This window comes from Theropithecus gelada, chromosome 2 (assembly GCF_003255815.1).
Source record: "Theropithecus gelada isolate Dixy chromosome 2, Tgel_1.0, whole genome shotgun sequence".
NCBI lineage: Eukaryota > Metazoa > Chordata > Mammalia > Primates > Cercopithecidae > Theropithecus > Theropithecus gelada.
Window position 1 is genome coordinate 140,796,209 of NC_037669.1, and position 14,643 is coordinate 140,810,851.

Sequence of the window (14,643 nt, forward strand, 5' to 3'; positions counted from 1 at the left end):
TTTAACAAAAAGCTGAGCTCTGGTAGACAGGAAGTAAGAGTAGATATCTTCCCCCAAACAGGTGCCACTTCATAAAAATCCTAGGTACCTATTTCTAAACACTAGAAGAAAAAATCTGCCTTAAGATTATATTTTCTATAAGAATAAGGATTCTGGAATTAGTGAAACATAATGAGATTTTAATTACAAATGTCTTTTAATAAACCACATCTATTAAACAGCAAACAGTAGCTGGAAATGAAGATGTACTTGATTTAACTGACATTAAATGAGACCATAAGAGGAAAATCTTTTTAAAGAAAAAGAGGAAAAAAAATATTGGGTATGCGCTGGTAGAGTGCATACCCTTTTACACCCCTTTTACTCTGAGGTGTAAAAGGGACATCCCTCTGTCAGAAACCAAGCTGCCCCTCAGTAATTACATGACCTGTTTCCTTACAGTATCAGCAGGCTACCAGACCTGCACCACTGCCTTCACCACAAACTGCTCTTCACTCTGGTACCTCACAAGCACATAATCCAAGACCAAGAGGAAACTGCTAGTCTCACTCATTGCACGGATGGAAAAACTACGTGACCCAGATAATGGCGGCCAAGCTGGCATCAAAATTTACGTCTCCTGACTTCCAGGCCAATATTCTTTGCATCACAGGAAGCTTGCTCCCATTTCTAAAAGGATTTCCTGTCCTATGACACCAGCACAGGGGTGATTCAATTCATGGGAGCACACTGCTGGCACTGAGATGAGGTATGATGAAATGGGCTATTGGTATATTCTCTAGAAAGGCAGCATATTAAAAAACAAACAAACAAACAAACAAAAACACCACACCAGCACTACAGGCAAGATTACTAGGGAGAAAACACTGCCTCGCCATGCTGTCTATGATGTTACAGGGTTTGACTGAGGAGTCACTATCAGAAGGGCAAGAGGGTGCAGTGGTAAGAATATTCACAGTCTGACAGTTTAGTGCTGGCCTCCCTGTGTCTGAAGTTCTTTGGGAGACCAGCTAACTTTATTCATCTGTATAATTAAGGGCATTAGCTGATGCTCCCTGAACTCTCCAGCTTTAAACAAAGGACACCTTTGATTCCACAGGAGTCTCCGCAATGAGAAGAAACATTTCTAGGTTCTGGTGGAAGCAAAAAGAAAGTATCTTCACTGAATTTGAGAAAAATTGGGGTTTTCCCAGGAAAGGAAGCATTCAAGCCAAAACCAAACCAAGACAGAATGAAAATACCTTGGGCTAAACCAAATACCATGAACACTGTACTGAGGAAGATGCTACCATCTTGGGAGAGCCGCCACTTTGTTTTGCTGGCTTATTTTTAATTTTCCAGGAGCCATCTGTTCCATGACACACAGGGCTACTTACTGGAAAGCTGCTTCTGGAGCTGCCGCACCAAGGCGGCCGTCTGCTGCTGCTGCTGGGTCTGCTGCAAGCCTTGCCTGGGAAACTGTAATGGCGACAGGAGAAAGGACAGAAATCATTCCATGGTGCCAATCACAGACAAGAACAGAGACTAACTTGTAGGGCCAGTCTGTAAGGTACTTCTCAACACTTCACGAAAAAAGGGCCATGACCAGTGTGTGTGGATTAATTTTCATCTACACCTTATTGTACCTCTGGTGAGCATCAGAAGTACCCCATCTATTCAGGAACCCACACTCCAGGTTATTAGTTGGCATTTATTTGAAGAGCCCCAATGAAGAACTCCACACTACAGACGTAGCTCAGCAGTTCAAAGATCCTGGTCATCTCACCCTTTACCAGCTAGCTCATGAGGATCACAATATTAATACTGGCAAAATGAAAGCTCTCTGGTTGGAAGATTTGTTCAAGGACTACAGGCTGTGCCTTGCACGAATGGGAGAAAAGAATCTGGTGAGGCAGAGTGGTGCCCTAGGACTGGGGCTCATTTGGGACTATACCCTCCCCATGTAATGGAGGATGAAGGTTCGCTAATCCCACCCTCAGAGCCAAGGCCTGGGCAGGATGAGTGAGGCACTAACTTTAAGAAAGTGCTAATTCCCAGGGCCATGCAAATACAGGCTCTGTAGCAAGAATCAGGTTAGAGGCATAATATAGGCGGCCACATGCCCTGATTCTATCCACTAAGTTTATGCAAGAAATTGTGGTTATTCCAAAGGGGAAAAAAATCAGCATCTACTAGAAGCAAAATTACTTTTGGTTAGAATCACTGGTAGTGCCAATTTACCTTTTTATCTTAATCTTCAAATTTCAGACTATCGTTTTCTCCCTTTTCTTTCTTTCCCTTCTCTCTTCCTGGTCTGTCACTGGCATAAAGGAGGCGTTCTGACACAGGCACATACATCAGCACTGTGCTGGCTGTTTCCCATGTGCCCACCCTCCGTGTGCTCACCAGGCTGCCTGTGTGGAGAGCATCAACAAGGCTGGCCCCTCTGCCCTCCGACTTCTCGGTGGGGAGGGGGTGCTCCCAGGAGACTGGAGCACAGGAGCACAGTGAGGCTGGGAGGGAGCAGAGGGAAGTTTTGTTTTTGCCAATTTTCCTCCATGAGAATCTCTGCTGGCTGGACGCGCCCCACTCCAGGAAGGTTGCAGCTCCGGTCAGGTACCCTCCCCACCTCTCTCCCCTTCTTGTCCCACTGGGATTAGGGGCAGTCAGTGAGTGCGCCATCACCCATGGCTGGTTTTCCATACCTTTGTAATTCGTCTTTTGAAAAAGACTCCTCAGTTACCTAACGCAAGTACAACATCTATTTCCTCCTCAGAGCTTGCCAAGAATAGCCCAGGATTATAAGTACAGTTGCCAGATTTAGCAAATAAAAATACAGCATGTCCAGTTAAATGTGAATTTCAAATAAACAACGTTTTAGTTCCAAGCATGTCCCAAATATTGCACATGATAAATACTACATTTGGTGTAAGTATATTCCATGCAGTACTTGGGATATACACTGACATGTTATTCGTTGTTTACTTGAAACTCAAATTTAACTGGGAGCCATGTATTTTATCTGGCAATCCTATCTTATCCTCTATTTAGAGGGCATTACCAAGTTGATACTTTTAAAACTGAATATTTGGCATGACAACTGGTTCAACTGTTTCTCTCCCACCAGACAGTGAGTGACTGAAGGACAAGGGCTTGGCCTATCTACTGATGTATCTGTAGTGTCCAGCCCTGCCAGGCACACAGCAGGTACTCAGTAGCAACTGATGGAATGACTAATTCTAAGAGCCTTCAATTCCCACAACTTTCCTAATAACAAGAAAGATCCACAAAACTAATGAACTATTTCCTCCACCAATGTTACTATTTTCCGCAATACAAATTAGAGAAGCAGCAGCTTGCCATTTTATTCCATTGCCCAAATCAAGAGTAAAAAATAAAAATCTTTCATTTATATGGAAATGTTAGTAAAGTAAGTATTCTTTTCTATTCAGTAGTTTTTATGCTTACTTGGGGAAACTACCTTATTTATTTAACAAAACCTTATATTGTACTATCAGGTACTATTCCAGACATTCTATGTGTCTATTAGCATATTTAATGCTGACTCAGCTGTAACTGTCCTCAATCTCTTATCCAAAGTCCTAAGACAGATATGTGCTTTGGAATCTGAACATATGCAGTTTACTAAGAAACATTCCTAATATGCAGACCAGGCAAAATGTAGGACGGCACTCCATAATCAAGCATGTTACATTTCTGTAGCAAGCACATGAATAATTATATCAGATAGGATAAATGAAAAGAGCCTCATGTCTATTCAGGTCAGCTTTTGCCACCAATGAGTTCATGTCAAATTTTCCTGTTCACTTCTGACTGGTTAAGACTTATTTCACTGCGGTAAACACATTTAAAATCTACTTTTAGCAATTCTGGAGTATATATTATTAACTATAGTTACCTTGCTATGCATTAGATCAACTAAACTTATTCCTCCTGTCTAAATGAAACTTTGGACCCTTTGACCAAACACAACATTCCCCTCAAGGCTATCCATGACTGAAAATATCAACTTCCAAATATTAACTTATTCGGAAATAATTACAGATTCTAAAAGGCTGTCTATAAAGATGTCTAAGCTGATTGAATAGCATATTGGGGTACATGGTGTATAAACATTCAACATTTATTCTTTCAACAAACACATAGCTGCCTTCTTTATGTTCATTTAAAGCCTACTTCAAATAGAGTATTTCACAGAATAAAACACTATGTGGTTGCCTCAGATACTACATTTTGCAGAGCCTAGGCAGTAATGTCTACACGTGTGTGCGTGTGTGTGTTGGGGAGTGCAAGGTGGTCTGAGGGTGGCTTAAGAGGCAGTACATAGTCAGAGGGCCTCAAATTGTGATCCAGGGATTCCTGGGAGAGGTCCCCAAGACTCTATCAGGTTACCTGCAAGCTCAAAACCATTTTCAAAATAATACTAAGACATTATCTGCTTTTTTCACTTATTTTCTGATGCACATACATTACAGCTTTCCAGAGCCTATATAACATGTGCTATTACAACAAATCAAATGTTCTCTATTAAACCAGACACTGAAGAAATTTTCAAAAATGTAAAACAGGCCAGGCACAGTGAGTCACACCTGTAATCCCAGCACTCTGAGAGGCCAAGGAGAGCAGACAGCTTGAGCCTCGGAGTTAGAGACCAGCCTGGGCAACATGGCAAATCGCCATCTCTACAAAAAATTATGAAAATTAGCCAGGCATGGTGGTGCATGCCTGTAGTTCCAGCTACTTGGGAGGCTGATGTGGGAGGATCACTTGAGCCCAGGAGGTCAAGGCTGCAGTGAGCCGTGATTATACCACTGCATTCCAGCCTGGGTAACAAAGAAAGACCCTGTCTCAAAAAAAAGTAAAACCATGTCATTCTCAAATAACTTTATTTTGAAACATATGCCTATTTTTCATAAAAGCATGCTACTTTCAGTAACATGAGTTTATCTTTAGGTACTAAACAATATTTGGTATTAACAATATTTTTGATTTCTAACATGGTAAATATTGATACACAAAAGCTCTTTGGGTCTGCAATAATTTTTGAACATGAAGGGATTCTGAGGCCAAGAAATTTGACCAACTTCCTTAAACTGACCAGAAATACATGGTCTATGTCTACAATCGTCTTACAGTGTTTCACCACATCTGCTTCCTCTTAAGGCCTCTGAATACGAATTTTAACTTGCTTTCACCTGTACATGCACAGGCACTAGGCCCCAGATGCAATTTCTCTGGGCTCTGGAGCACCTGCCACCAGGAGACGAGGGCTGCCTCCAACATCCTACAGAAGCCTCACCACTGAGCATTTCAATTCAAAATGTACCCCTCCTGTGAAGAACTGAACCCTGGATGTGGCTGAGGAAGCACAAAATCACTGGCAGAAATTGAAAGGATTATCCTCCTGGGACTCCTTTCTAAACTTCCTGAATTAGAATTTCTGTAGCTAATGTGCTAGAAATCTGAATTTCAAAATGGCTCCCCCAGGTGGTTCATGTGCTTGGTGAGATTTTGGAATCATCACTGCAGTGGGACTTGAATTTTTAATTTACCAAAACAGGTCAATAAATAGGTTCAGTGAGGTGTAACTAGAGGTCCCCCAAATCATAATCTATGTACGTTTTGCATTCCCTGTTCAAATGTGAGAAATGAAGTGGAAAAGATTCTTTTGGCCCATATCCATACAGGAGATGATCTCTCCCCTCTGTGCCTTTGCAGATGTTCATCCCTTCTCCTGGAATACACTTCCTCCCCACTTCGTTCCACTCTACCCTTCCCATAGATCTACTCATCCTTCAAAGATCAGCTGAAGTTATCATCCATTCCCTCATGCATTTAAAGAGTGAATCACTGCTTCTGTACCCTTAGTACTGTGTAAATGCCTCTATTAGCAAACATATGGTTTAACATGATAATTGCTTCTCTCTCTAGGATTCTGGATTTTTATTTCTCAGAGGCAGAAGCCGTGTCATGCTCCTGCTGTAACCACAAGACCAAATAGCCAGCTTAATACCGTCAGGTGTAACTAATCAACATGGCATACCCACTCTCCAGGAAATACCATTATTTGCTGAATTTAAAAAAAAAAACACACAAAAAACAAAAACAAAAATGTATTTACTGTAGTTCCCAGGTACTTGGAAGGCTGAGGTGGAAGGATCACTTGAGCCTAAGAGTTTGAGGCTGCAGTGAGCCATGATCACACCACTGCACCCCAGCCTGGCAGACAGAGTGAGACTCTGTCTCTAAAATAAATTAAAATTAAAATTCTGAAAATGTCTTTTGATGTATTTTTACTTTTATTCAATAACATTTACTTCTTCTGCTCAATCACAGCAGAGGTAAAAATGTGCTGCTAATTAGTAATTTCTATTTAAATAAACATCACTTAAATATTTTTTGTCTTAAAACTTGAGCTTGCCCCATCAGCAGAAGCATATACTGACAAGATCAGCCACAGGACTGATGCAGTGATGGACCTGCTGATGCTCAGATGGTCTGGACACCTTGCCTCCTGAATTGTGTTTTTCCTTTCTTAAGGATAATGTGTGATTTTAACAAAGGTTTTTTTCATTGCTTTGACATCCAACAAATGAGTCATTCAACAAATATTTATCAAAATTCCGGCAATCTTCTGGGTTCCAAGGGCACCAAACTGAGTAAAATATATCCCTTCCCTTATGACAGTTATGAGGTTTTTGTTGTGACCACTCCATTTGTTAGCAAAAGAACAAAGCAGCAAGGCAACATTTATTTTAAAACTGTACTACCAACTGACGGAGTCCACAGATTCCTCCGATGAATGAAGCATGGTCGTCCATCAGTACAAGCGGCAGCGGAGGAACAACAATGTATAGGGGCCTCCACCGAGCACCTGGGAAAAACTTGTGCATGCACTCAGCTACATCTCCACCCTCACAGGGCAGCACACTCTCAGTCTACACTCTCAGACAGGGCTAGTAGCTGATGTGTTTCAGAATTTGTTGTGTGTTTACTTTCAAGGTAACTAGTAACTTGCATAGAGTCATCTTTTTTTATTTTGAGGCAGAGTTTTGCTCTGTTGCTCAGGTTACAGTGCAGTGGCACGATCTCGGCTCACTGCAAGCTCCGCCTCCCGGGTTCAAGCCATTCTCCTGCCTCAGCCTCCCAAAGTGCTGGGATTACAGGCGTGAGCCACCGTGTCCGGCAGAGTCATCTTTTTAAATTTGTACACAGTTTAGTAAGAAAAAAGTACTATATCAAATATATTGGCTATGCAGTTACCAGAAATCTCCTGATATTTCTTCCCTAACCTCTTTCTATAAATGGTACTTCTTCTTTTCCTTCCAAAAGAAAAAAAAATTTCCAAATTCATGCAAAGGAAGGCAACGTTGCTCAATGTTCTCTGGACCTAATTTCTTCCACTTCAAAAGGAGAATCATATTATCTGTACATGCTACTTCCTAATTCCAGAGGCAGTTTGAAAAAATATCTCAACTTCTCTGAATGGAACAAATGAATTTCTTGAGGAAGAGTAAAGGACAATTTCACAAGTGATCACTGACTAAAATTTAATATAATTAAGTAACGATTGCTACCATTATGCATATTTTTAAAAGGCAAATATTCAATATAATATGAAACGGACCCAAGGATCGGGCGATGTGAAAAGCCAACTATTTAAAGCTTTCTGTTAGCATATTTTTTTAAGTCACCAAACTAAGACAACACGAGTTTAAGATGAAAGGAAATGACATAGTAGGATGGTGTCGACATTATTTTCTTAACACCAGAAGGAGTTTTAAAGAAAAGATCATGGTCTGTCAACATATTTAGTTAAGAGTTAATTTAATCATAACAACACATAAGGATTAAAAATATTTTTCTAGTCAAGAACTATAATTTAGGCCAAAATCAGACATGCCAAATATATTTTCCCAGCAAGGGCACCATGTCTTTATTTCCAGATGTTTTTCCTTCACAGAATATAAGCAACTTAAGTAAGTAAATGACAACGCAGGCATTGATATTAAGTCCAGGCCAGATTTAATTTGTAAACATAGGCTTTTCTTAGTCCTTCTTGCTCTTTTCACAGAAAAACTGTTTTCTGGTGACATGTTTTAAAGAAGCACTCATTTCTGTCCTGAGTCACTTTTCACAAGTCGTTAACTTCTTACTAAGTTTTTAAAGTGATTTTTTACAGCCAAAACCAAGGGATGATCATTGTCCCACACATCCCAGCTGATGCCGTCAATGAGCAAAGAGATGAACAAAATAGTCAAAAAGCAATGAATTCATTCTGCACATGTACCCCAGAATTTAAAGTATAAAAAAAAAATAGCTGGGCATGGTGGTAGGCACCTATAATCCCAGCTACTCGGGAGGCTGAGGCAGAAGAATTGCTTCAACCAGGGAGGCGGAGGTTTCAGTGAGCCGAGATCACACCACTGCACTCCAGCCTGGGTGACAGAGGAAGACTCCGTCTCAAAATATATATATATATATTTTATGATCTCCTAGAATGCATTAAAATAGAATGGACTTGTGCAAAAGCTAAAAAAAAAGAACTAGTTCTGTTCCTCTTACAACAGCAACAAAAGAACAAAAAATATATATTTTCATTAATTCTAAACAAAATTTGAATTCCAACTCTAAAAAAAATTAACATTCAATTTTCTTTTCGTTTCAAAAAAAAAAAAAAAAGAGCAATGAATCAAATCCTACTGCCTTCAACATCTGCCACATTCAGCCTCCTCCATCAAGGTTTCCCAAACTTCTCTCACCTTCTGACCTTGTATTATTTCAGTTGAATTATGTTCCCTAAAAAAGACATGTTGGAGTCCTAACACCCAGTACCTCGGAATGTGACCTTATTTAGAAACAGGGTCTTTACAGTGGTAATCAAGCTGAAATTAGGTAATTAGGATGGGACCTAAACCAATATGACTGATGTCCTTATAAAAAGTGGAAATTTATAAGGACTGGTGTCCTTATAAAAAGTAGACACGTATATGCACAGTGAGAATGCCTGTGAAGGTGAAGGCAAAGCTCAGGGTGCTGCTTCTACGGGCTGAGCGATGCCAAAGAGTCCCAGCAAGCCACCAAAAGCTGGAGGAGAGGCATGGAACAGATTCTCTCTCACAGTCCTCAGAGGAAACCAACTCTGCAGACACCTTGATCTTGGGCCTCTGGTCTCCAAAACAGACAATACATTTCTGTTGTTGAAGACATCCAGTTTGTGTACTTTGTTAGGGAGTTCTAGCAAACTAATACAATGCTTTCAGCTCTTCTATCAAAAATTCAGCAACTGTAAACCACCTTCCACAGGCAGTGCTGCCATTGAGCCACTTCCTATGATTCTAAGTCCTCTAGTGGCAGGAAGCGATGTTTCACCAGCATGCTCTATAACATCTGGCAGGGTGCTGGTCTCTACCACACATACCATGACTGCAATGACTTCTGCACTACCCTAAGAAAAAAGCATTTATTGAATTCAACTGTGAATGTCATCAGATAGCAGCAGGACAAGTCATGGGATGGGTGGCAATGTGTTACCATTACCACTTCTGCTTTGATACAGCATGAATCAGAACCCCAAAACAGGAAGAGTTCACTTATCTTCAACAGCTACCTTACCACCCTCTTCTCTAACAAAGAAAAAAACAAAGAATAGATAGCTTTGGCTACTACCAAGAACTGAATCTGCTGGAGATGTTTATAAAATATAAATAAATATATTTATAATACATATAATGTATCTTAGTGGAACTATTAAGAAAAAGAAAAATACCAAAAGATAAAAGGAAATATAAAATTTTTCTTGCCAGGCATGGTGGCTCACGCCTATAATCTCAGCACTTTGGGAGGCCCAGGCAGGTGGATCACCTGAGGTCAGGAGTTCAAGACGCCTGGCCAACATAGTGAAACCCCATCTCTACTAAAAATACAAAAATTAGCCGAGTGTGATGATGGTGCGTGCCTGTCATCTCAGTTTCTTGGGAGGCTGAGGCACAAGAACTGCTGGAACCCGGGAAGTGGAGGTTGCAGTGAGCCAAGATTGCGCCACTGCACTCCAGCCTGGGCGAGAGAGCAACACTGTCTCCAAAACAAACAAACAAACAACAACAACAAAAAAAACAAAATAAAAAAACACAGCAAAGTACAGGAAGAAGCATGACTGGAAAACTGGTGACAAAGAAATTTGGGGAAGAGGTATGTGGATGAACCTGAGTGGTTGAAAACTGTTAAGATATTTGTATCCCATGTGAGTGCTCACCAATAGATGACCTCAGCAGAGGAAGATTTTAATAATCAAGTGGATAGGATGACCCATCCTATGGACACCACTCAGCCTCTTTCCCCAGCCACCCCTGTCATTCCCCAATGGGCCCATGAACAAAGTGGCCACGGTGGCAGGGATGGAGGTTACGCACAGGCTCAGCAACATGGACTTCCACTCACAAAAGATGACCTGGCTACGGCCACCACTGAGTGCCCAATATGCCAACAGCAGAGACCAATACTGAGCCCACGATATGCCACCATTCCTCAGGATGATCAGCCAGCTACATGGTGGCAGGTTGATTATATTGGACTTCTTCCATCATGGAAATGGCAGAGGTTTGTCCTCACTGGAAGACACTTACTCTGGATGTGGGTTTGCCTATCCTGAATGCAACGCGTCTGCCAAGACTACCATCCATGGACTCACAGAACACCTTATCCACCATCATGGTATTCCACACAGCACTGCCTCTGACTAAGGCATTGACTTTATAGCGAAAGAAGTGCAGCAGTGGGCTCACGCTCATGGAATTCACTGGTCTTACCATGTTCCCCATCATCCTGAAGCAGCTGGATTGATAGAATGATGGAATGGCCTTTTGAAGTTACAATTACAATGCCAACTAGGTGACAATACTTTGCAGGGCTGGGGCAAAGTTCTCCAGAAGGCCATGTATGCTGGGAATCAGCATCCAATATATAGTACTGTTTCTCCCATAGCCAGGATTCACAAGTCCAGGAATCAAGGGGTGGAAGTGGAAGTGGCACCACTCACCATCACCCCTAGTGATCCACTAGCAAAATTTTTGCTTCCTGTTCCCACAACATTACGTTCTGCTGGCCTAGAGGTCTTAGTTTCAGAGGGAGGAACACTGCCACTAGGAATGCAATGATTCCATTAAACTGGAAGTTAAGATTGCCACCTGGACACCTTGGGCTCCTCCTGCCTTTAAGCCAACAGGCTAAGAAGGGAGTTATAGTGTTGGCTGAGGTGACTGACCTAGACTATCAAGATGAAATCAGTCTACTACTTCACAACGGAGGTAAGAAAGAGTATTCATGGAATATAGGAGATCCATAAGGGCGTCTCTTAGTGTTACCATGCTCTGTGATTAAGATCAATGGGAAACTACAACAGCTCAATCCAGACAGGACTACAAATGATCCAGACCCCTCAGGAATGAAGGTTTGGGTCACTCCACCAGGAAAAAAAAAAACAACCTGCTGAGGTGCAAAGGGAAGGGCAAAGGGAAAACAGAATGGGTAGTAGAAGAAGGTAGTCATCAATACTGGCTATGACCACATGACCAGTGGCAGAAAAGAGGACTGTAACTGTCATGAGCACTTCCTCCTTTTGTTAAAAACATGTTTGTGCAGCTGTACACTTGTACTATCTTATTTCCTTTTCCTTTATCATGTGGCACAGGATTTACTGACTTCATATCAGCATTTAAGTATTGTTAACTTTATATAATAGTATTTGGGTTGGGAATTAGTGCGTTTTCAGTTGTACGAAGGACAGTTGTATTATGTTAGCTGTAATTATGACCTTACTATTGTCTTTATTTGAAGATTATGTCTGATCTCAGGAGATGTGTATGGGCTCAAGATGACAAGGGGTGGGCTTGTGATGGTTAATACTGAGTGTCAACTTGATTAGATTGAAGGATGCAAAGTATTGTTCCTGGGTGTGTCTGAGGGTATTGCCCAAGGAGATTAACATTTGAGTCACCGGGCTGGGGAAGGCAGACCCACCCTTAATCTGGTGGGCACCATCTAATCAGCTGCCAGCGAATATAAAGCAGGCAGAAAAACATGAACAGGAGAGACCAGCCTAGCCTCCCAGCCTACATCTTTCTCCCGTATTGGATGCTTCCTGCCCTCAAACACTGGACTCCCACATTCTTCAGTTTTGGAACTCGGAGTGGCTCTACTTGCTCCTCAGCCTGCAGATGGCCTATTGTGGGACCTTGTGGTTGTGTGAGTTAATAATTAACAAATTCCCCTTTATATATATGTATCTATTCCATGAGTTCTGTCCTTCTAGAGAACCCTAATACATATACCAACTGCTAAATGCAGAAACATAAGAGTTAGAAAATCACCATTTTGTACCCATTACAGAGTAAGAACTAGTGCTTGGTAGTATAACAGGGCAACAATGGTTTACAATAATTTACTATATGTCACAAAATCACTAAAAGAGAGTAGAAATGGAATACAAAGAAGCACAAAGCAATACAAAGTAACGCAAAGAAATGAGAAATGCTTGAGGCGATGGGTACCCCAATTACCCCGATTTGATCATTATACATTGAAAGCTTGTATCGAAATCTCACCTGTACCACATATGTACAAATATTATGTATCCATAATTAAAAATAAAAGAATTAAAACTTAAAAAAAGAAAATAATTTTTCCACAGCCATACTAAAAATGAATTTAGGCAAGAATAATTTAATAGATGCTAACAGTAGTGTGTGAAGATTTGATGATTAATGACAGATTTATCAAACTATTCTCATAAATTATTAATTACAAAGGGAAAATAATAAGTTCACAGTGGGGAGATCTATCAGACACAAGACACACAAAAGGATTAAAGTAACATCACCAACAATGTATATCCTAATGCCATACACTGAAAAGGACACAATGGCACCTCTAATACTGTTGCCAAAAGTGTATAATCTGAATCTAATCATGATTAACCTAGGCAGATAAATCTAATTGAGTAGCATTCTACAAAATAAACATTCCATACACCCTAAAAATGTCAACTTCATGAAGACAAAAAGGCAGCTTTGGAGTTGGTCTAGATGAAGGTGAGTAAAAAGACATGAAAGCTAAATGCAAAATGTGATGATCCTGAACTAGGGGGGAAAAAATCAATGCAATAAAGAGCATTAATTAGTCTACTTGCAAAAGAGTTATAGGTTATAAAGCATTGTAGTTATGTTCAGTTTCCTAATTTTAATAATAATACCCAGTTTTTAGAAGAGAATATCCTTGTTCTTGGAAACAAGAACAAGCTAAAGTACTTAGGGGTAAAGAGGCACATGTAAATGGCGGTAGGTGGGGAGAGTGAAAGAATAATAAAGCAAATGTGACAAAATGTTAAGAATTAGTAAATCTGGGTAAAGGGCTTGGGGAAATTATTTGTACTATTCTTGCAACTTTTCTGTCATTTGAAATTATTTCAAAATAAAAAGTTATATCTTGTTCTTGTATGGAACACTAGACTCAGCTAACAGTGTTGCATCCTTCTACAACATTTGCTAAGTAACAGTCAGCCAGTTCCTGCTGATACACATCAGATAAGTAGGCAGTCAGTGCAGTTTTACATACTACCTCTACTTTAAAAAGGTTTTCTGAAGTAGATTGCAATAAATGTCACAAACATATATATGTCACAAACATACATATATATATATATTTTAATCAGAGCTGGAAAAACTAGATCCATAATTAAAAAGAATTAACTTAAAAATTAAAAGAATTAACTTAAAAACGGGGAAGAGGCTGGGTGTGGTGGCTCACGCCTGTAATCCCAGCACTTTGGGAGGCCAAGGAGGATGGATCACCTGAGGTCATGAATTCAAGACCACAGTCTGGCCAACATGGTGAAACCCCATCTCTACTAAAATTACAAAAATTAGCTGGGCATGGTGACAGGTTCCTGTAATCCCAGCTATTTGGGAGACTGAGGCAGGAGAATTGCTTGAACCTAGGAGGCGGAGGTTGCAGTGACCTGAGATCGCACCACTGCACTCCAGCTTGAGTGACAGAGTGAGATTCTGTCTTAAAAGAAAAAAAAAAAAGAAAAGAAAAGAAAAAAAAAGGGCTGGGGGGTGGGGCGCATGGAACAAACTGGCTCAGGCAGAATTTGTTAAATGTACTATGGATACCCTATTCCAGTGGACCATGTTCTGGTCAATAAGTTGTCCGATTTGGACACAGTTCTTTAACCACCTAATTCTACTCTGATCCCTCCTCATGTACTATGGCTACACCGTGTTGTTCCCCCTTTTCTACAAGTTGTGAAACCATTCAGTTAAAAAATCCTGTGCTGAAGGCAGTCTACACTAATGTTTCCCAAAATGTGAGACGTGCGCTAAGCCAGCTCGCCGTAGGTAGGGCTCATTCATGCAATTCACATTGCTCAGTTGAATGGAGATTCCCTTCTAAATTCTTTTTGTATTTACTTTCACAGGTATTTCTAATATGTGGCAAGTGATAATAATTACAGATGGTAGTGATAAAATGCTTCTTTGAAAAATACATTTATTTAAGCAAATAGAATAAGATGACAGTTTAAAAAAGTAATTAATGAAACAGGAATATGGCATCGCAAAAGTAAATGCTGTTGAAAATGACTAA

General features: G+C 40.5%; 1 protein-coding gene across 1 annotated transcript in view; it reads right to left on the reverse strand.

The window, feature by feature from the left end:
• MED12L (mediator complex subunit 12 like) overlaps window positions 1–14,643 on the reverse strand; it is a 342,999-nt gene that overhangs the window by 4,859 nt on the left and 323,497 nt on the right. The window contains exon 43 of the mRNA XM_025376276.1: window positions 1,377–1,458. Within this exon, the coding sequence (XP_025232061.1) occupies window positions 1,377–1,458 (82 nt within the window). The remainder of the gene's footprint in view (window positions 1–1,376; window positions 1,459–14,643) is intronic.